The sequence below is a fragment of the Uncinocarpus reesii genome, genomic scaffold, assembly GCF_000003515.1.
Source record: "Uncinocarpus reesii 1704 scaffold_1 genomic scaffold, whole genome shotgun sequence".
NCBI lineage: Eukaryota > Fungi > Ascomycota > Eurotiomycetes > Onygenales > Onygenaceae > Uncinocarpus > Uncinocarpus reesii.
In genome coordinates this window covers 5,920,219-5,942,853 of record NW_003052500.1, presented here as the reverse complement: position 1 = coordinate 5,942,853, position 22,635 = coordinate 5,920,219, and the positions used below count along the sequence as shown (strand labels likewise).

At 49.2% G+C, this 22,635-nt stretch overlaps 5 protein-coding genes across 5 annotated transcripts; 4 read left to right on the top strand and 1 right to left on the bottom strand.

The window, feature by feature from the left end:
- Positions 1-1,991: 1,991 nt before the first annotated feature.
- On the top strand, positions 1,992-4,749 carry UREG_02255 (uncharacterized protein; the record flags this gene model as incomplete). Its single annotated transcript, XM_002542693.1, has 6 exons — positions 1,992-2,141; positions 2,348-2,606; positions 2,693-2,709; positions 2,834-2,944; positions 3,003-3,509; positions 3,532-4,749. The coding sequence occupies 6 exons, from the start codon at positions 1,992-1,994 to the stop codon at positions 4,747-4,749; spliced, it is 2,262 nt and encodes a 753-aa protein (XP_002542739.1).
- Positions 4,750-5,552: 803 nt separating this feature from the next.
- On the bottom strand, positions 5,553-8,004 carry UREG_02254 (uncharacterized protein; the record flags this gene model as incomplete). The annotated part of the gene is made up of 4 exons (XM_002542692.1): positions 5,553-6,827; positions 7,039-7,374; positions 7,428-7,655; positions 7,726-8,004. 4 exons carry the CDS (start codon positions 8,002-8,004, stop codon positions 5,553-5,555), a joined length of 2,118 nt encoding a protein of 705 aa, XP_002542738.1.
- Positions 8,005-8,742: 738 nt separating this feature from the next.
- Positions 8,743-10,211, top strand: UREG_02253 (ornithine-oxo-acid transaminase; the record flags this gene model as incomplete). Its single annotated transcript, XM_002542691.1, has 3 exons — positions 8,743-9,195; positions 9,267-9,968; positions 10,020-10,211. 3 exons carry the CDS (start codon positions 8,743-8,745, stop codon positions 10,209-10,211), a joined length of 1,347 nt encoding a protein of 448 aa, XP_002542737.1.
- Positions 10,212-11,545: 1,334 nt separating this feature from the next.
- UREG_02252 (uncharacterized protein) lies at positions 11,546-16,072 on the top strand (the record flags this gene model as incomplete). The annotated part of the gene is made up of 3 exons (XM_002542690.1): positions 11,546-11,899; positions 11,989-14,682; positions 14,738-16,072. 3 exons carry the CDS (start codon positions 11,546-11,548, stop codon positions 16,070-16,072), a joined length of 4,383 nt encoding a protein of 1,460 aa, XP_002542736.1.
- A 540-nt stretch (positions 16,073-16,612) lies between these two features.
- Positions 16,613-18,414, top strand: UREG_02251 (uncharacterized protein; the record flags this gene model as incomplete). Its single annotated transcript, XM_002542689.1, has 5 exons — positions 16,613-16,757; positions 16,911-17,006; positions 17,081-17,094; positions 17,183-17,401; positions 17,473-18,414. 5 exons carry the CDS (start codon positions 16,613-16,615, stop codon positions 18,412-18,414), a joined length of 1,416 nt encoding a protein of 471 aa, XP_002542735.1.
- Between the last annotated feature and the right edge of the window lie 4,221 nt (positions 18,415-22,635).

The following is a 22,635-nucleotide window of genomic DNA, read 5'->3' as shown; positions in this document are numbered from 1 at the left end:
TCAATGCACTGTCGCGCCTGCACGCGGAAAAAGGGGATTCAGGGGCCGCGCTTGAGTCGGACTCCATACAGAGGACACGCAAGCTTGGAAGCCGGCCTCATCGTGCTTGGTTTTTTCGCAACGGGAGAAAAGCCGTCATATAGCTCATCTCATCTCAAGAGGCGATGTTATCCAGTCCCTAGCATGGGGTTTGCTGTGACACTGTGCAAGTCAGCCATCCCGATACAGGCCCCCTGCGAACAAAATTGAATGCAATCTTGTCGGTGTGACGCTTTGGAGCGCGAGATGGGGAAGAGTCTGAACGACGGGCACTTGAAGTTTTAATATGGAGATGACTTTGCTTGCAACCCTGCCTCTAGCGATATACCCATTAAGGGCTACAAAGAAGAGGGAGGGGTTTCACTTCCTGTGTAGATATTCGTAACGTCAGGGAGTTTCGGGGAAACCCGACGAAGATAAATGTTTTTCGAGGTTGAAAGGGAGAGGAGAAAGGGAGGCTGTTGAGGGGGTAATATTTGGGTGGGAAAGGGAAGAAAGGCGAGCAGGCTAGCCGAAGCGAAGTGTGCTAATATTTGTGTGCCACTCGAGGAGCTTGTCCGATGACGACAAAATGGGCTGCCGTATCAGGCTTCCAAGCAATCCCATCCCTCGATCAAACAAAGGCTTCATTAATACTCCGTATGTTGTTGTGTCTTGCCCTACATGGAGTAATACTTGATACTATAACTCGTCTTAAGAATTTCACGCTGGCGAACTGAGCCCTGGTTCATTGTAGTTAGATATGCCTGAGCATGGGACACACTCGACACCCGGAACGGGCGAGAAAGTCACCCTTTCAGATGGTTGAGAGCTGTCCACAGACTACAGTGAAGCAGATTTGATATCTACTATCCATTTGTTGCTTTGGATTACATCAACAACATGCAAGTTATTAGCTGGCATTGACTGCGTCGGAGTGATGAGGTCATCCAAACAGACCTGATGAGACACGCGTAACATAAAATACAGGCTAGCTGTATCTAGTTAGTCGTTGTAACCTGCATGGTCCGCTTTTAGTTAAACTAGCCAATAATATCGCGCGGCGTATGAGAGATCCCTGTTCTGAAACAGCCAATGGGAATGCGGCTCCAACAGCAGCGCGGAAGGGTCTTGGCAGCTGGCTGGCGATCAGATAAGCTGCGCCTTCCAATCAGCATTGAGTGAGAAGAGCTGTAGGGAGAGCACAGCGTCATTCCACAGCTCTTCGGAGCGATGTGGAAAAAGCCATTGAGATCCGTCTCCGTGTTCTCTAGATCCCGTGTCCGATGAAACTACTTGGATCGCAACTGCAAGCTAACAATCTAGTCGCTCTTCCAAAGAGAGCTTCTCTCTTTGCAAGCTGTCGCGACATAGTTCATTGGTGGAGGCCGAGTAACTGACTACATATATATGGCTCACATGCCCGCGTTGCTGCGACACATGTTCTAGGCCCCAACACAGCTTGCTGTCCAGAAGAGGCTCCTACAGTCCTTCTATCGCGTCAAACAATCCACTCGCCTGAAGTCTTTGCTGGCCGATAGTTGACACGAAGCCAGATTCCCATACCATTGCACACTGTTTTCCTTCCCGCCACGGTGCGAATTCATTTATTGCTGGGAAGGCCAGGGACGATGGAGAATGGAACATTGCAGAGACCAGTCAAACAAAAAGGTGCTTCGGCACGCGCTGGGTGAGAAAATCCAGGAATTCTCCTTTGATCATCGAATTGGCAGGCTCTGGTGGACCTCAAGTGCTGGAACAGCAGCGATGCTGGAAAGAGCGGTGATATTCACCAACCCCGCAACGTCAAACATGAAGCTCAAGTTGCGCATGCTTCCAAGGATATCCTTTCCGGACAACATTGTGGAGAGCGTGCAAACGAACAGCCGCTCCTCAGTAATATTTCCAGATGAACCGATCATGGACGATAACTCGTATGCGAGACGATGAAAAAGCCCTGGGTTATGGAGAACATGGCTCAGTGGGAGGAACGGAGGATTTCATCCCAAATCGTGGATAATAAGAATGCCGCACAGCATAGCGGCAGGAACAGAAGTTCATCCTCAGAATCCGCGTGCTCCCAGTTGTGTTTGAGAGGCAGACGAGCAGTTGATATTGCCCTCGTGCGCCAAGCACACATTGCGAATGTCTAGACTCTCCAAGAGTGGCGCACGTAGCCGAAAGGAATGTCAGCAACAGTCCAACGCTCTTCCTCTCAATCCTCTGCACCAACCGTGAGATCTCCCTCGGACAACCAGAATCGACCCAACCGTTTGAAATGCCGCTGTCGATGCAAGTCGACCCAGCGCGGACTCGAAGTCGGGTGTAGGGTTTCTCCAGAACCGGCCAGCCTTCCACCGTCTCCCTTGGCCTAAAACCTAAATCCATCTTCTCAGGAGACTATCTACCTTCTCGTCAACCACATCAACTCCCACATACTGTTATTTCCATCGCCCGCCTCGCTGAACAGGAAATGCCGTCGGCGTTGAGCAAGCGCCAGCAGGCGCGCCACGAGCGGACTTTGCAGGAATTGATAAATACCGTCCCTGGGAATGACCGTTGTGCAGACTGTCAGGCGCGTAATCCCGGTAAGCTTTCCTTTCCGCAACCGTGCATCATAACAGCCTTCAAACAAAGGACTCTAGAGCTAACCCCTGGTTGATGGTTTCATTAGGATGGGCAAGCTGGAATGTAAGTAATGCGTCCACATCTCTCGCCTTTCCGATCGCCTGTTCTTTAATTGCCCAGAACCTGTTGAACCGTCATCGTTCCTTTCCAGTGGCAGCCGGTTGCTGACCCAACGTCACCATGACAGCTCGGAGTTTTCCTCTGTATGCGATGTGCGGCACTGCACCGCAAGCTCGGCACGCATATATCTAAGGTGAAGTCGTTGAGTATGGATAGCTGGTCTCAAGATCAAGTGGATGTGAGTTGGCCTAAGACACCAGCTGACGAATGAAGAATGGCTTACTGATAAGTCGAAGACTATGAAAAGCAATGGCAATGCAACAGTCAACAAAATATATAACCCTAAAAACATAAAACCGCCGATTCCAATCGATGCCGACGAGGTCGATTCAGCGATGGAACGCTTCATCCGCCAAAAGTACGAGTCTAAAATTCTCGAAGATGGAAGACCCAAAATTCCAAGTAGAGAGGATCCAAGCTATATCGGAAAGCCGACAGAGGAGTCTCCTCCCCCACTTCCGCCAAAGCCAAGCAGGAGATTTGGATTTGGCCTTCGATCGTCCTCTTCTCACTCCGGGTCAAATAAATCTTCGCCTCGCCGTGAGTCGTTTGGCTCAATCTCACAGGGTTCACTCCACAATAATAAGCCGTCTCGCGCACTTGGCTTCAGCCTCAGTGATTCCAACAGCTCCTTTGAATCGAAACTGGCCATGTTGCGAAATATGGGGTTTCCTGACGATAAGCGAAACGCAACCATCCTTCGAGGCTTAAATGGTGATGTTGAAAAAACAGTGGACGCTTTGGTGAGACTCGGAGAAGGTTCAGGCCCCTTTACCAAGGTCACGTACGCCAACATTGAAAACTCCTACAAGCACCAAATCCTCCGAGCCATACGAGCGTTCCACCCCGCTTAACTCCAACAATCCGTTCGATAAAATGGGCACTTCATCGTCTCGAGGCTCCGCGGGAATATCCATCAATCGTCGAGAATCCCAAAGTACAACAGCGAGCACGGATGAGGTAAGCTCCAGGAAGCCAACTTCTTATAATCCATTCGACGTTCCTCCGGCGCAACATGCCCCTGCGCCGACTCTAGAGCAATCCTTTCAAAACCTCCAAGTGTCTCAACCCTTGTTTCCCAACATGACAGGAGGATATCCAAGCCAAAGTGGTCAAGCTGCGTATCTTAAATACCAACAGCCAATGACGCCGCCAGTTACCATGACGTCGCAAAACGTCTTTGCTGGATCTCCTGCTCCCCTTAATGGCAGTTACAATCCATTTTTCCAAAGCCCTTCGACATTCGATAGCGCTACCTCTGCACCTCAGCAACCCAGCCTATCCCCAACAAACCCATACTTTGCACATGCAGCGTCACAAGACAGCCGCCAATCCCAGCTCCTCAACTCACTACAGCCTGCTGCCACAAGCAGCGCACCAGAGATATTCCATCTCCAGCATGCCAACACCATGCCAATGCTTCCTACGCTTTCATTTACCACACCCCAACAGCACCATCAGCAGCAACACCCGCAATTTCCACAAAGCGCACCAATCACCCCTGTCCACTCTACCTCCTTTTTCCAACCACAGTACACACAACAACCATCACAATATTTCCAACCACCACAACCAACTAGGATGGACAAGTCCAGCATCCTCGCTCTGTACAACTTTTCAAAACCGCCTCCAACAATCCTCGAGCAGCCTCAGCCGCAAACACAGCCCGAACCGCCTTCTTCCCAGGTGCAAGCAGTCCAACAACCGGTAAACCCGCTCCCTTTTCCCCCAGACAATCCAACTGCCACGACATCTCAGATTCCCGATGCGTCTCCCGCTGGTAGTCGCAATCCCTTCTTTACATCCATGAACACCAATATCATTCCAACCAACCCTTCGTCTGCAACCAGCGCGAGAGCGCAACCAAGGAGCACGCCCTTTGCTCGAGCACATATGAGCCAGGAGAGTGTGGACATTGGCCGTGCCCAGAGTGGACGCCATAGCCCTGATGTGTTTGCTAGTTTAAGCGCAAGATACGGATGATACTAATAATAATGAAATGGAGGGCGAGGAGAAGGTAGATATGTTGTATGAGCACTTTGGAAGTCCTTTTTTTTGCATATTCGTATTGGCGCTGTTTTCGTCATTCTTCCTCAGTTCTCTTGGGTGCTTTTTTCTCCCTTTTCCGTGGCTCCTTTTTATTTCGAATTCCTCTTTGGATTTTGTTAAATATAACTCGACGTCCTTTGTCTTTCTTCCACTTTCTTCGGCATAGCTGCTCTCTATTGGGACTTTTCCTTTTTTTTTTTTTTTTTTTTTTTTGGTGAAGGAAAGATAAGAGAGCATTTGGACGACCTTGGAGCGTACTTCCAACCCCATTACTGTGCACCCAACACTTTTGTTGTTTGACCCAATCTTGAAGATATGATACCCATACTTCTTTTAATACCTTTCCCTCTTTTTGAATCAGCATTGCTACTTATTTCCGGATTTCGATGTTTATAATGTCCCATACATTCTTCTTCGTGTTGAATCATTCCCCAGCATTGAAAACTTCACTGGTCTATAGCACCCTTTGACTGATGATGATTAGCATTGGATTCGGACTTCTTTCTCGGCAAAAGATCATATCTGGAGTTCCTCAGAATGACAAAAAAGCAACGAAAAGAAAAAAGTAGCGATTAAATTGTCAGTACCTGTACTTCCATCTGGTGTAGAGAATTGTGAAAAAAGACAAAAAGATGAAAGAAAAGAAAAGAAAGCCACGAAGAATGATTAAGGGGGCACCATCCACACATCCAAATATATTCAAGACCACAAATCCGCGCCATCAGACTTCCAACCCATCACTCTTTGTTATCATACCACGCCCTGATCATCTGAGACCAAGACGGCTTCCGCCTCTTCTCCCAAGGCCACGACCACGTCCGGTACCAACTCCTACGCCCTCCTCCACCCCACGACAAGTCCATCATCGCGAATGGCTTCCTAAATTGCCAGCTGGAGCTTCTCTGCAGCGAGAACGTCGGAATCCATGCATTGCCTTGCTTTCTCTTCCTATTCCACGCACCGGTCTTTTCTTTACCCAACTGTTCGATAATTTTATCAACCTGCTTAGCCTTGCTCTTCATCAGTCCTTCCCACCCATCCTCGTGAAGGTGGACTCGTTGATTCTTTTCACGCCACTCCCGCTGGGCGGCGGGATCTATGCACCAAACGACCATGTCGCCTTTTCTTCGCCAGTCGTCATGCCAAGCTGTGTTCCAGGTGCGGTAGCACTCGGCGTACGACGATGCGCGGAGTAGAGATTTCATTGTCGGCTCCAGCTGTGCAAAGAACACGAGGTAGTCAGGCCAGCTGTGCTTGTGCTCCTTGGCAGCATTGGCGTCATCCGAGGGTTGGCTCTTTTGGTAGGTTGGAGTGCGTGGAAGATGTTTCAGTCCGCCAACCATGTTTGTGCGTAGGAACGATTGCTGGTCTGCGTAGAACTGGTCTGCTTCATCCAAGTATGCTGCACGCTGCGATTCGTTAAAATTAACTGGAGGTTCGCAAGATAATGCCCAGGCTTGGATGGATGGAAAGACGAGATGAGACCTCCATGGAGTGCTATGACATGGCATCAAGAAGCCTACAGTCAAACCCTTTGAAAGTTTAGCGGTAGAAAAGTGGGAAGTGAAAAGCGGCTGCGGTAGGGCTTTCTGAGCATCGACTTCTGCGGCTATCCGTTCGTTTTGGTTCCTCAAATACTCAAGCACCCTCACGGGACCGGAAGCGTGGGTTATAGTGGTATAAATTGCAACCACCAGGTTTACCAGAATGAGGAAACTGAGTAATAGCCTGCGAGGGACATACGACCTAGAACTCGAAGAAATTGCCGGCCCGAAGAATTTCGCCAAAACCGGCGCTGTAAGCACATGGAGGGAAGGGAGGAGTGGATATATGAAACGGACTTCCTTATGTGAAATCAAAGAGAGGATCATAGGCATTGCAATGCAGATAGTTGCGAGTTGCCGCCGCATCGATGCTTGTAGCTTCTTTGATTCATCCAATGTAGGTCCAAACGCGCGGACCAGACCAATTAATGTGAATGGGACAGCTGTCGTTAGCAAGAGTGGATAACCCTGCGAGAGATAATAATGCCAATCATTTCTCCCATAGAATATCGCTAAAGACTGCGCAATATTGAAGTAGAGGAATCTGAACGGGGGCAACGTCCAAGTTCCATAATAAACGCGGTCTGCCAACAAGGCCAGAAAGAAAATAGAGAAGCTGCAGCGCATCAGAAACCGTTCTATCAACAGCTGATTATTCTTGAACATACCCGCAACATACGCTCTCTCGAATAAGGATCACGTGCTTTCTAGCCAGGAATCCGTCACGGAACCCGATGGTGAAGAACGGAAAGGTCACCAGGCAAAGCCAGATGATGAGATTGGTCGGCCGTAAAATGCACGCCAGGGCAGCCAAAAGTAAACATTTCCGTAGGTGGCTCTGCTCTGGTTCAAGTGTCTTCGGTTGTCTCGCAGCTTGACCAGACGAGCCACCGGCAGTGCTCCAATCCCAGGGCCAGTAATATAAAGCGGCAACCGTCAAGGTTGTCTCGAGACAGTTGGACAGCGTTCGTGTCGAGCAGAACCATTGCCAAGGGCTCAGGACAGTTAGGCCCAGCTGGATACATCAGTTTTTCCAAATCAACTATCCCGCATGAACGTGCAACATACAGTCCACCAAATCTCATCACTGGTCCCCAAGGCCTTCCCAGCCAGCCTCCAAGTGTAGTAGTCCCCCAACGCGGCCAAAACACCTTGTGTAGCCTTAGGAGTAGCTATCAAAAGATCGGCACGACTCAGGGGTGACAGTTGTAGTTGTTGGCCTATCTGGTTGGCAATCCAATACACGGTCGCAAAGATGTACGGGTGGATTGAAGATCGGAGGTGGTGCTTCCATTCCTAAGGTTGCAAAGTGACACTCAGTCAGCCCTCTTTGCCATGCAGTCTTGATTAAAAGTGATGTGTATACCCAAGTAATCCACGCGCCGCTCTCGTCTCCGAATGCGATCTGCCATGCTGGCTCTAATGACTGGAAGAACTCGTCCGGTTGAAAGAAGGTCCTGACGCACAGGGCATTCAGGATCCGGAATCCGACCAGGAACAGGAGAATATCGCGCGAGTTGCGTTGCTGGATGTGACGACGCACATGTCGAGTGTTCCGCCGCAATTTGTCAAACGGCGACTCGAGAGGATGCTCCAGTCCATCGCCTCGCAGCGAGCCTGGTGGTTCTGAAGACAACGAAGGCATATCCCCGACACGCTCATGGCAGAAGGAATTCCTCGAGCGCTTGTCGCCGGGAAAAGCTCTGAAGGGCGGGCACGCTCGTTCCGCAAACTCTCGTTGGTCGCAAATCTCCGCCGGCGAGCAATTTAATGTTTATTCCCTGGAGGATTGCGCCAATGATGTCAAATAGGTGTCATCAAATACCCGGGGCCAAGAGCATTTCCGCCGTCCAACTGATGCTCACCGGATGAGGGCGCAAGGAGGCACTGGATCAGATGACCAATACGACGTCGCTCTCGATTCCCGCCCGCAGTGCCGTGCTGATTCGCCCCGAGTCTGGTGTCTCTTCCTTGCAGCGAGTGGAGAGATGGTGGGTGCCACTTGCACTTAGAGGTTTAGCTGGAAGGATACCGTCGGAAGCGAACCAGAATCCGCCGGTTTTGAGTCTGGGGATATATAACCTGCGAGGGTCTGCCGTCAATGCCCTTGTTGTGACAATCTTGCATCTCAACTTGGATCTGTGGAGGGAAAGTCGATCTGAAAACTAGTTGCTGATCACTTCCTGCGGCTCTTTCACCAACTCACCCCCCTGGAAGCCCCCCTAAATCCTTAGCTGGCCTCGCCCCCGAAAGCCCCTCCAACACCGCCTTTGTCAACCCCGCATCCAGTGCCAAACCAGGCCATCCCAGCCCCCTAACCCCAGCGCACACTAAGCCCTGAGAACGACCAGAGCGTGCCCGTTCCATCTAGCCCCGATCTACCATGTCTTCAGCATACCACGCCTCGTCAACCCAGGCGGCGATCGCCGCAGAGCACGACTATGCCGCTCACAACTACCACCCGCTTCCCATCGTCTTTGCTCGCGCCTCTGGCACCTCTGTCTGGGACCCAGAAGGCCGTCACTACCTCGACTTCCTATCAGCCTACTCTGCCGTCAACCAGGGACACTGCCACCCAGAGCTGGTCAAGACCTTGTGCGAGCAGGCGGCGACCCTGACGCTCAGCTCCCGAGCCTTCTACAACGATGTGTTCCCCAAATTTGCCGAATTCGCGACCAAGTACTTCGGTTATGATATGATTTTGCCCATGAATACAGGAGCGGAAGCTGTGGAAACCGGCATCAAAATCGCGAGAAAGTGGGGGTACAAGGTCAAGGGCATTCCCCAGGATGAAGCCATTGTCCTGAGTGTCGAGAACAATTTCCACGGCCGTACTGTCAGTAGAGACCGATATGAATCCCAATTCCCCTCCATGTGGCGTAACTTGAGACTGATAGAATGGTGTAGTTTGCAGCTATCTCGATGTCTACAGACCCCGAATCCAGGGACAACTACGGACCTTACTTGCCAAACATCGGAAGCAAGATCCCAGGAACGAATAAGGTCATCACCTACAACGACAAGGCAGCTTTGCGTGAGGCGTTTGAGGTTGCTGGGCCCAAGATCGCAGCATTCTTGGTGGAGCCTATTCAAGGAGAGGCCGGAATTGTGGTGCCGGACGAAGACTATTTGCAAGAAGCCCGTGCCCTCTGCGACAAACACAATGCTCTCCTCATTTGCGACGAAATCCAAACCGGTATCGCTAGAACCGGAAAGCTCCTCTGCCAGGAATGGAGCGGAATCCGAGGAGACTTGGTGCTCCTCGGCAAAGCCATTTCGGGGGGAATGTACCCTGTCTCATGTGTCCTTGGACGCAAGGATGTGATGCTCACCATTGAGCCGGGAACGCACGGCTCTACCTATGGCGGAAACCCATTGGGATGTGCAGTTGCCATTCGCGCTTTGGAAATCGTCCGTGATGAGAAGATGACGGAGCGCGCTGAGCAGCTAGGCAAGGTGTTCCGAGATGGCCTCGTTGCTATCAAAAGCCCTATCATCCAAACTGTCCGCGGTCGCGGCCTGTTGAATGCCATGGTGGTCGATGAGTCCAAGACCGGAGGCCACACTGCCTGGGATTTGTGCATGCTTATGAAAGCGAAAGGCTTGCTTGTGAGTACCCTTGATGATTAAGATAGTTATCAATTAGCTAACCTTCTCCAGGCTAAACCAACGCACCAAAATATCATCCGGTTTGCACCCCCACTGGTGATTACAGATGACCAGATGAAACAAGCGTTGAAAATCATCGAGGAAGCCCTCACAGAGCTACCCAACCTCAAAGGCGCTGAAGAGGACCGGATCATCCCACCGTCTGAAAGACATGTCAAGGTCAATGACATTGATCAATGCTAAACCTGTTCCCGCTATCAGGTTAGTGTGATATGCGAAACACTCAATGTTCTTTTTGGTTTTTTGGTAAAAAATAATGCCGTAATGATGATTAGGCGTGTTGATGCTAAACAAAAAAATAATGAAAAGTTTTGGATACCTTTTATCTTTATTTTCACAGAAGGACCATGCTCTGGACGTCACAGGTTGGGGATTCCTATTGAGCTGGATTGTTCTGAGTGATTGTCAGATCTGTTTGAATAACGAGTTTATTGTATGCATAATTTGATGACCAACTTTTACCACCGTAATATCTGGCAGAGTCAGGGATCAGTGACCCCAGCCAGCTTTTGGAAGCCTACGTTGTAGCCGATTCCGCGGCAGCAACTTCGTCAACGCAAACATGGAGATCTGCTCCAAGTCCAATGGAAACCACCCTGTTCTTGGCCCTTCTTGGTAGAAGCTTGTCTGGCTGTGGAGATCGGAATGAACCCTTTTTGATGGCCGGTAAGCCGAGGCCCAAAGACTGATATAGTTATATCCCGCCAAACTCAAAGTCCTGTGAAGCCAGTGTGCCAGGTGTGATGGATTGCTCATCAGCAGTTTTGCGCTCAGGCCAGTTGTTGGGGTGCGTTTCACCCTCCGTCAGCGCTGCTCTCTCGACTTGTGGTCATGATTGTTCTCAAGCACCGGGAAAGAGTTCAACCAACTGGGGGAGCAGGCGCTGAAATTCGCCAAATAGCTGGCCCAATCGCACCCCCTGGTTTGCTCATCTCGAACTCCACATGGCTCGGGCCCAAAACTCAGCGAAGAGCGGTGGTTGAACTCCGTTGGTGAGAGAGCGCTACTCCGGACGGAATATCGGACTACAGAATCCCTGCTTGCAGCTGACTTGTGACGAGTTTTGCCAACATAAATGGGATGCAGCGTTTTTAAGCCTGAACAACAATCTTAACTATGGACCGGGTTGCGCAACCACTTTTCCAGAATCGCGATTTCAACCCTGTTGACTCAATTCTGCTACGCCTGTTTGACTAACTAGCGAGGAATCCGGGCGAGATTGCGGAGGCGAGCTCGAATATAGTTTCGGTCGGCATGTCGGGATCGAGTTAACTATGCAACCTCCGGGGTAGCGAGTTTTGGACGGCAAAATGTGCTGCTAGCTGCGTTGACATTAGTAAGGCATTAATATTGTTCAAACAGCAGTTCGATTCTTTCCTTCTCGCCTCATATAACAATTATTTCCCAATCACCAGGCTGTTCGGGCGAATTATCATGCTGTTTGACTTGACGTCATCGGCTTGCATCGACACGTTCCTCCATCCGCGGTGACACAGCCCAATGCACCGAAGGGCGCCATGGCCGCAACTTTACACAACAAAGAGGGCGAGAACGAGCTTGGGCCCGGACACAACGCAGCGTCAGCGACGCCACAGGCTGCTTCTTTCACAGGAGTAGTTGTTGCGCCGGACGATGAAAAGGATCCTCGCTTTTCTTCCAGCACCTCAGGCGCCGATTCTAGCGGTAAAACGCAAAACGACAACGCTGATCAAATTGAATCTATTCAGCGAAGAACAAGATGGTACTCCAAGCTAAATCCGCTCAGGCTACGGCGACCACCTCCAGTCCCAAAGGAGCGAAGCGTATCACGAGAGTCAAAGGCAGGATTTTTCAGTGTCATTACTTTCCAATGGATGAGTCCGCTGATGATGGTGAGTTTTGCTCGTTTGAATTCAGTCTTTTACCTCTTTGGAATGGCGAGCAGTAGTTCATTAAGACCATCTACTAATAAGTAAACTAGACGGGTTATCTTCGCCCACTTGAGCTGCAGGACATCTGGGTTGTAAGTCCGGAAAGATCAGTAGACAATCTATCGGAGAAATTGGATGCCTCATTCAAACGGCGAGTCGACCGTGGAGACCGCCACCCACTGCTCTGGGCTATCTATGAAACTTTCAAATTCGAATTCTGGCTTGGGGGCATATGTCAGCTCTTTTCGTCCCTCTTACAAGTCTTCACGCCGTATCTGACGCGATATCTGATTGCATTCGCTACCGATGCGTATATTGCAAGATTTACGGACCGCCCACAGCCACCTATTGGACGTGGGATCGGCCTTGCAGTTGGCATATGCGTGATGCAGGCCTTTCAGAGCTTGTCGACAAGCCAGTTTTTCTTTCGGGGAATGATGGTGGGCGGACAATCTCGGGCAGCGCTTGTCAATGCCATTTTTGCAAAGGCAACAAAGATTTCTGGCAGAGCAAAAGCTGGTGGCAAGGGTATGGAAAAGAACCCCAACGAAGCAGGGGGATCTGATGCAGCAGATCTCCAGAGCGCTAGGGACGAAGTCATGCATGAGATATCTCACAAGAAATCCGGAAAAAATAAACCTGGACCCAAGATGTCAGCCAAGACCGCAGCCGATATTGCCGGTGATGGAAGTGGATGGAGCAATGGCAAGATTGTAGCCTTGATGAGTATTGACACTGACCGAATCGATAAGGCATTGGGACTGTTCCATCTTCTCTGGACGGCTCCGATTATTATTATCGTGGCCCTTATCCTGCTTCTTGTCAATATCGGCTACAGCGCTCTTTCAGGATACGCCCTACTGATGCTAGGTGTGCCGGTGCTTACCTACTCGATCAAGTCGCTGATTGTGCGTCGTATCCGTATCAACGCAATAACAGATCAGCGAGTGTCCCTTACGCAGGAGATTCTGCAAGCTGTCAGATTTGTCAAGTTTTTTGGCTGGGAGAGCAGTTTTTTGGATAGGCTGAAAGGCATACGGAAGCGAGAGATCGCTGCTATCCAATTCGTTATGTCCATTCGGAATGCTATTTTGTGCGTCTCACTGTCGCTTCCTGTTTTCGCTTCGATGCTGGCTTTTATCACGTATTCCCTCACGGATCACAAGCTCACTCCTGCGCCGATTTTCTCATCCTTGGCCATCTTCAACACTCTACGCCTGCCACTAAACATGCTTCCTTTGGTAATTGGCCAAGTAACAGACGCGTGGACGGCGATCTGCAGAATCCAGGAGTTCCTTCTCGCTGAAGAACAGAAGGAGGATATCAAGTGGGATCCCACCATGGTGAAAGCCCTGGAGCTGAAAGACGCTGCGTTTACGTGGGAGCGATTGCCCACTGACCCGGAAAATGAAAATGACAAAGCGAAAGGTGCTAAGAGAGGGAAAAAGCAGAAGGCGTTTCAAACACCCATCGAACGGAGTGATCAAGCAACAGACTCTGGGATTCACAGCCCGGCTGAGCCATTCAAACTCACTAACCTGAACATTTCTATCGGGCGAAACGAGCTTATTGCAGTCATAGGGACAGTGGGCTCGGGGAAAACATCACTCCTGGCTGCATTAGCAGGAGATATGAGACTGACTGCCGGGGGAGTGGCGATGGGTGCATCAAGAGCTTTTTGCCCTCAGTACGCATGGATTCAAAACGCAAGCTTGAAAGATAATATTCTCTTTGGCAAAGAATACAATAATGCTTGGTACAACGAGGTTGTCGAAGCTTGTGCACTTCGAGCAGACCTCGATATGCTCCCTGCTGGAGATAGAACGGAAATTGGCGAACGAGGTATCACTATCTCTGGAGGACAGAAACAGCGGTTGAATATTGCGAGAGCTATCTATTTTGATGCCGAACTTATCCTGATGGATGATCCCCTCTCTGCGGTTGATGCCCACGTAGGGAGGCATATTATGGACCACGCGATCTGTGGTTTGCTCAAGGACAAATGCCGAATCTTAGCTACTCATCAGCTCCATGTTCTAAACCGCTGTGATAGGATTATTCTTATGAATGACGGACGCATCGAGACCGTCGACACGTTTGATAATCTAATGCGCGATAGTGAAACATTCCAGAGGCTGATGGCAACAACATCGCAAGAAGAAAAGGAAGATGAAAGAGAAGAGGCCGACGAAGTTGAAGTGGAGCAAAAACCAAACGAGAAAACTAAACCGATTAAACAGCCTGTCATGCTCATGCAACAGGAAGAACGGGCAGTCAACTCTGTGAGCTGGGGAGTGTGGTGGGCATACATCTCTTCCTTTGGATGGCCCACCAACTTCCCTTTGATTGTTATCTTGCTAGTTCTCTGCAACGGCGCGAATATCGTGACAAGTCTGTGGCTGTCCTACTGGACATCGGATAAATTCAGCCTCCCTCAGGGTGAATATATGGGTATTTATGCGGCCCTAGGAGCCTCACAGGCCATTTTAATGTTCGGTTTCTCCACGATACTCACGACAAGCGGGACGAATGCTAGTAAGACAATGCTGCAAAGGGCCATGACACGGGTGTTAAGAGCTCCGATGTCCTTCTTCGATACTACCCCTCTTGGTCGTATCACCAATCGCTTTTCGAAGGATATCCATACCATGGATAATGACCTTTGTGATGCGATGCGTATCTATTACTTGACGTTTACCATGATCGTCTCGGTCATAATACTCATCATTGTCTTTTACCACTTCGTAAGTGATTTCTATCACCTTGATTTCGTGTATAAGTGGACTAATGTCTCCTTAGTTCGCAGTTGCGCTCGTTCCACTTCTTGTTCTTTTCCTTTTAGCGGCAAATTTTTATAGGGCCTCTGCCCGGGAAATGAAACGACATGAAGCCGTTCTTCGATCTGTGGTATTCGCACAGTTTAGCGAAGCAGTCTCTGGCACTGCTTCCATTCGAGCATACGGTCTTCAGAATCATTTTATCCGTCGTATTCGCGCGGCGATTGATAACATGGATAGCGCGTATTTCCTCACTTTCTCCAATCAACGGTGGTTGAGCGTCAGATTAGACGCGGTCGGCTGCCTCATGGTTTTGGTCACCGGAATTCTAGTGGTGACTTCGAGATTTGACGTTGAACCCAGTATCTCTGGATTGGTCTTATCTTATATCCTAGCTATCTTCCAAATGCTGCAATTTACCGTGCGTCAGCTGGCTGAAGTTGAGAACAACATGAATGCCACGGAAAGAATACATTATTACGGGACTCAGTTGGAGGAAGAAGCTCCACTTCATCTACGTGAATTGGATATCAGCTGGCCACAGAAGGGGGAAATCATCTTTTCTGACGTGAAGATGCGATACAGAGAAGGTCTTCCCCTTGTCCTTCAAGGACTCAACATGGAGATCCGTGGTGGTGAACGAATTGGAATCGTTGGGCGGACAGGCGCCGGCAAGTCGAGCATTATGTCTGCCCTGTTTAGGCTCACAGAACTTTCCGGTGGAAGTATCAGAATTGATGGTATTGATATCTCCACAGTAGGTCTCAATGACCTCCGATCCCGGTTGGCCATTATTCCGCAAGACCCAACCCTTTTTCGAGGGACCGTAAGGTCCAATTTAGACCCCTTTAATCAATATAGCGATCTCGAACTCTGGTCCGCCTTGCGAAAAGCGGATCTCGTCGGAGAAGTGTCTAGCGTCACCGGGCCCAAGCAGGAATTCACAGAGTCGCACGAGAACGTTCAGCAGCAACATCAGCAACAACGTATTCAGCTCGATTCTCCCGTCGAAGAAGAAGGCCTAAACTTCTCTCTCGGCCAACGACAACTGATGGCCCTCGCCCGAGCCCTTGTTCGTGACTCCCGCATTATTGTGTGCGACGAAGCAACTTCCTCCGTGGATTTTGAAACGGATCAAAAGATCCAAAAGACCATGGCGCAGGGGTTCAAAGGCAAGACATTGTTGTGTATTGCTCATCGACTCCGCACGATTATCAATTATGATCGTATTTGCGTGATGGATCAGGGACGGATTGCGGAATTTGACACCCCGATGGCACTCTGGGAAGCTCAAGGGATATTCCGCAGCATGTGTGATCGAAGTGGAATTGTTAGAGAAGACTTTGTTACGGACTAAGATTGTTGGATGGAGATTCTGGATAGACATAACGACTACACAAAAGCGGGTTTTCCGATTTGTCACGGACAGAAGATCCTTTGATGTTATGATTCCCTATACTTTGGACCTGACGATGGTTGATTTCCGATTTCAAGAGTAAATATATTTGAAAGAACACGTATATGAAAATAGACTTGTAACCCAAATTGATAGAATCCCTCAATGAAGCTTCTCTCCCACAGCATGACGTGCGCGCTTGTTTCAACTAATTCAATACAACAAGTGATCAGGCTGAAACAAAATCGGCCTTTGAGATCGTCCACTCCTCTGGCACTCGGAGTTAGTTAATAGGACTCACAGTTAACTAGTTAGTTATATATTTTCGTCCATTTTGCAAGGCTGCCACAAAATCTTGTTCACAAGTGACCAGGCAGCACCAAATCAGCTCTTCTTCAGAGCAAGTCATATATAATAGAACCCCTGACAGAAAAAAGCATTCCTTACAATCACCAAAACAACTAGCAGCAATAAGATCATCCTTTTTTTGTTGAAACAGCCATGTCGGACACGAAGCCAGCCAATACCGCAACCCCTGATCTGGGATTCCTTTCTCTCCATCCTTTCGTGCCCGCAGTTGTGCAGGACAAAATCAAAGGGACAATCGTCGGATCCGCGTTGGGCGACTGTATCGGTCTATACACAGGTTAGTCCGCCCTTTTGCATTCGAAGCGATTAGAGGAGGTGGAGTGGGATGCTCCTCGAAAGACTCTCACGATGTTCTGCATTTACGCCCTGTGACCACATGACAATGTTCTACAAGGAGACTTCTATCAAAAGCCATCTAACTCAGGTATAGAATTCTTGTCAAGCGAATTGGCGCGCGAAGCGTATCCCGACGGCAAATTTCGACTTGCAAATCCAGCTACTAAATTTCGAAATGATGGCCACAGAAGTAAGGATCACTTTATTTTCGTTCCAGCAACCGCTCTGCAAAAGTACTGACTGAAATGTTCAACGGGAGTAAAGACAAATTCGAAATCGTAAGCATTTGCCGTCAATGACCACTCCTTGAGGCCAGCGAGAATCCAGTTTCTTCATGATAGCTGAGCTTCTGTTTTTTACGACTAGGGATCTTGGACGGATGACACGGATCATGCTCTCATGATACTCCTCTCCTTTTTACACCACGATGGCGAAACACTCTCAGCGAATGACCTGGCACACCGGCTGCTAATCTGGGTAGAACAGGGTTTGCGAGCGCTGAATAGACCACCGCTTGGACTGGGGAGGACAGTAGGATCGGTAAATGGTTTCCCCCAGCAGAATCCCCCTGAATTCGTTGACAAAGTATGTAGGTTGTTCTTGACCCAGAGTATTCCGCTGATCCCGCTGCAGCAGCCCATAAACACTGGGTCAAGTCTGGCAGGAAAGTCGCACCTAATGGCTCGTTGATGCGAACCCACCCACTTGGTATCATATGCGTTGGATATAGCTTCGAGGAAACTTGTCGCATTGCCACGGACTTCTCTCTCGTCACTCATGCGGATCCTAGATGTGTCGTTGCATGTTGCATAGCCACTGGACTGGTCAGGGGCATACTAAGAGGCGAAATATTGGCCGAAGTCGATGTCGACAACATGATTGAGCGTGTTTATGGGTGGGTTGACAGATGGACTAGAAGCCGTCAAACGGAGCCCAAGGATTTGGAGTCAAACGATACATCAGAATTTGAAGGCGGTGAATTGCTCGATCAGCAGGAGTTTAGCAAACACGTTCAAGCACAAACTTTTGAAGAACTTCAGTTGGATGACTCGATGAAAATAGGTTATGTGTACAAGTGTCTGGGAGCAGCAATCCTCAGTCTACGCATGGCGATGCGTCGAGCACCATTTAATACAGTGGTAGCCGGCAAACACACGGACACTCTGCCTTCGGCGATATTCGAAAGTATCATAACTGAGCTTACCCTTGCTGCTGGAGATGCAGACACCAATGCCTGCGTCGCCGGTGCTTTCTTAGGTTGCTGGTTTGGATATAACGCACTCCCACCGCACTGGCGGGATGGTATGCAGCACTTTGACTGGTTGACCCACAAGTGCAATGGGCTTATTGAAATTCTTCAAATAAGTCGAGAACCCGAATCAAAATACAAGGGCAAAGAAGACCCGGACACGCGTCCGGATGGCGGGAAAGGATTGATGGATAGGGAAGAACTACAGAAACGAGATTGCCATTTCATGCTCAGGTATATGGCAAAACACTCAGAAGGAGCTGAGGAGGAGAAGGCCAGATTGAAGCAGGAGAAGAAGCCGAAGCAAAAACGCTGGACAGGAATATTTGGGGGGAAATTCAAGGAATAAGCAGGGATAACGGAGAGTGAAATCGGGAGTAGGACATGATTATTGAAGGCACAGAGCAATCATGTCACTTTCACTCCTAAGAGATATCCGGCGTCTTTTTTCTTTCTTCTTAATTTACTGTGTTGCAATATTGCCGGCCGTCCTGGCAGGGTTCATGACACGCTCTGAGGTTGGCATGTTAATCAGTCCTAATGTAAAGGAGAAATCATGCATTTCTCATGCGACTCCTCGAGCCTGTCAAGACAGATATTACGCGCCCGGATGAAGGTCCAGGTCCAGCACATTCTCATTAGCCAGCAGCTCTCACTTTCTGCAGGTGCATGCTTGAGTTGACCAGGGTCAGTCAAGCCCAGCAGCCCTAATCAAAAGTTCATGCCATGTTCATGAAGATCAGTTCAATTCCGAGGTGCAGGGTATGATGTTCCAAGGCACTCCCGGCCCCCCTCCCATGCCGCTATCCGTGCTCTGTCTAGCCTGTCAAAGATAAACTGAAGATGGACGACGTTCAGACAAAAAGCACAGGAGTTGATGCCAAGACTACTTACTAATCTCGTTGCTGAGTAACAGGCCAGCCCAACACGTGACCCACGGCTACAAAAACCGATTTTCTCCAAATTTTCTCTTTCTTTTCTTCTCTTTTTCTCATCATATCAAAAAGCCAACAGAACCAGCCACGACCGTCGTTTCGACTCATAACTCCACAGCGACGTGTTGCCATGGACTCTGATTTCAGGATCCTCAAGGTTCTGGAGAATAATGACTCCTTGATAGGAAGTTTCTCTACTGTTGGGTCCTCTTAAGTGAGGGCGATAGGAGAGGAATGTCGATAGATGGGATACATATACACCTTGCACTCTAAGCTGTGTTCTGTTTGCCATAGCAGCAAAGCGAAGTAAATTAGCATCGCCGTATCTCTAGATTGGCAGTTATCAAAAAAAATCCTTCAAAAGTTCTCACCGAAATCGATAACCCACCAAGCATCTCTCTACTAGACTACTACGGAGTAGACCATTCACCAAAACGCGCATTTGAGCGAAACATGTATGTGCCATCTAGAAGCATATCTCTTCCACTTCAAGCTCACCAGGCATGCAGTCAAGAGTTGCTGATGTCATCTTCCTGGATAGGATGATATCAACTAAATTTAGAGACTGGTTCTTGATAACTATGACAATCTGAAAAGTTTTCCACTAAGACTTCGCGATCAAAGCTCTTACCCGTCATGGTTAATTCAAGACAATCCTTGGCCCCCATGGTAAAAGTGGACAATATCAAAAGGCGGATCGGAATCCGTAGAGGGAATGAAGCTTCAGCGTGACCATCAATGCCAGCTCTTTGAAACCAGAATGGATTCGCTCCGCATGACTATTCGACACATGATGGAGGGGGCTGTTATTCAACGGATAAGATTGAAAATCCCACACCGCCTCGTAAAAATAGGTACGCGTAGCGCTTTGCTAACAGTTTCGGCAGCCCAAAATTGGTAACGAGGAGTGCGCGGAAAGCAAGGGAAACCAACAATAGCACTTTGCGGATAACGGACTTGCATCGATCAATCCCACATGCGTGATCTATTCGATAGAGGGACTGCTCTAAAATCTTTTAAGCGCCCATTAGTTAACAGGATTGGCGGCATCAGGGCTCGTTACTGCAATGACATGCAAGGAGCACAAGGTGACGAAATACCATGAACAGAGCCCAGGTTCAACACGCGGCGAATTTCTAGTGATAGATACCGGGATTGATTCTATTGGTCACTAATGCCATTACCTTTGCGGGTTTATATCAGGCCAGGCATGTTACGGGCACTAGCAGAGTCTGCCAGACTTTGGCGCACTGTTTTCTTCGATATCAAGTTTCTGGGAACTCGAATTGGCAGCTGTCGCGGGGCTTGATATGACTTGTTCTTGGAGAAATGGGGCAATTTATTTCACATCTTAAATGTCGGACATGGTGGGCCGCATTTTACGAGAGGAAACTGGATGTGTGTAATCTTTGAACTGATAGATTGTATTTATGGAAATAGGCGCCTGTTTGTCGGTGTAGGCTGGGACGAAACAGATCGCAACGATGCTCATTTGACTTCACTGTTTCTATTCGGAGCCTCCACCACAATTGACGTCAAAATCATGCTCGGATGGAAAGCCAATTGGTAGGTAATTGGCAAGCAAATCCCAATCCGGCATGAGACGTATCCTCATGCCTATGTACTCTAGAAGCACTGGAATCAACCTCGAAAGAATATCGCAGAGCTGCTGCACTATGTGGAAAGGCTGCATAATGGAGGCAAGTAGATCATGGCAGGCCATGACCCCTGGTTCTAAATGGTGTTGATGGTGAACAACCTGCATACATGGTCGACAGTAGTTGCAAGAGATGAATTGAGAGGAAATTCAAATGTCAATCAATGGCAGGGATTGAGAGCGTGACTGCCAAGCAGCGGCAACTAGTCCAACATGCAGACTATGGGGTGATGTTACATGCATCACCGGACTCATCAACGAATCCTGACCGCGGACGAAAGCCCTGAAGGAACAGCAGTTACTCTATTTGCAGCTAGCGACCAAAATGGATGCCTGACCAACCAGGCTGTCGAGGAAAGGACTTTGCAGCAGTGCAGCCGGAAGAGCAATTAAGCGCCCGCCTTTTGAGGACAGGGTTATGGTAGCATGGCAAAGATTTGCTTGAAGAATCCAATTATAGAACAGGGATGCTCGAAGGTTCAAGCGTGAAGAACTGTGGAGAGAGACGAAGGGCGCTAAGGCAGATGAAGCCCTGAAGAAGAATGAAACGAATTCCCCAGAATAGTCCTGAAGAATGAAATTATGACGCCAATGTCTTCCGCCATCCAATCGTGTTGATTTATGAGTGGGATCAGTAACCTGTTTTGATTTAGTCGGTCCTCATGGTAATATGAAACATCAGGGTGCTAAAACGAATCCTAGGCAATCCGGAGGCCATAGAAGAGTATGACCAATGGAAGCTGATAGCAGCATCTCAAGCCCTAGCAAGCAGCTTCGCGTTGCTGGGGCAATTTTGGCCTTGATGCTTTGTATGGATTCCCCCGAACCGCCCCAGCTGGAGAAACAGGATAACCGCGCGCTCCAGTCATTCGTCAGGTACCAACCGCAGGGCAGAGGTCGATGTCTTGTAGTCTTATCCCACAACTTTGCGACATAGCCGCATGGGTTCGAAGAATGTATTGCGGGTCTATTGGCTCTCAGCAGTTCGAGCACGAAGATATTTTAGGACTGAGGTTTATTTCCTGGCGAGAAAGAAAAACTATATTCTCAGGAAGAGACAAGCTTGTGGCCCCAACAGTCAAACATAAAAGGAACCGTGTCGCTGCCCTTGGGGTATGTATTTTCCAGATCACCTCTTCCAGCTTGTCCTCCTTTCCTGAGCGGTAACTAGTCAGCTCAACACACGACTCAAACAACACGGGTTCAATCCCCATCGAACAAGAAGTCCCTTTGTCATAATATAAGCTTCTTGAAGTGCTTCGCTTTCTCTCTATCCTCCCGTCACTGTCCTGTGAGCGTGGCTTGCTAAGCCAAAAGCGTTTCTCAATCAGGTCTTGCCCCCGCATTCAGGTGAGGAGAGAGCCGTCCTCACGGCCAATTAGAGCGAACTAACAAGGAACAGTCCGTTGCTCCTTGAGTTGCACCCACAGATATCACCCATCGGTCTGCAGCAGGACGTTGATAGCCAGCAGCAGTCCAATCAACGCTGCAATCCACGCAGTTATCCTCGCCCTAGCTTCGCCCCAAACGGGAACCCCAAAAACCCCCAACGCCAAATAAACTTTCCGCCACCCGGCCCATTCCCAATCCGGCCTAGCGGTTGCTATTCCTGGCGCCGCCCTTATTACCGAAATCCTTCCTCTCGGTTCCTGGCTTCTGGTTGGTCAGAGTTACGCGCCCATCTAACAGTGCCGCATTCCGTTCGTCGTTTCGCTGAGTGACAGAACCAACATCAGACTGGAGTGCGCCGGCCGTCTTTCACCTCGCTGACTGAGAACGTGTGACTTGTCACTTTGTCTGCTCCTCATCGACAACCATATCATATCAACCCCCCTCTATCTGCGGTGCATATCGAGCGATATCTCAGGCTTCTCCTGGCGGACAGACATCTCATTGCCCGTTCAAAGACTCTTATCTCCTCTTTGGCTTTCCGCTCGTAATATCCTGCTGGCAGTCGTTGGTCCATTTGCCCGCCAGC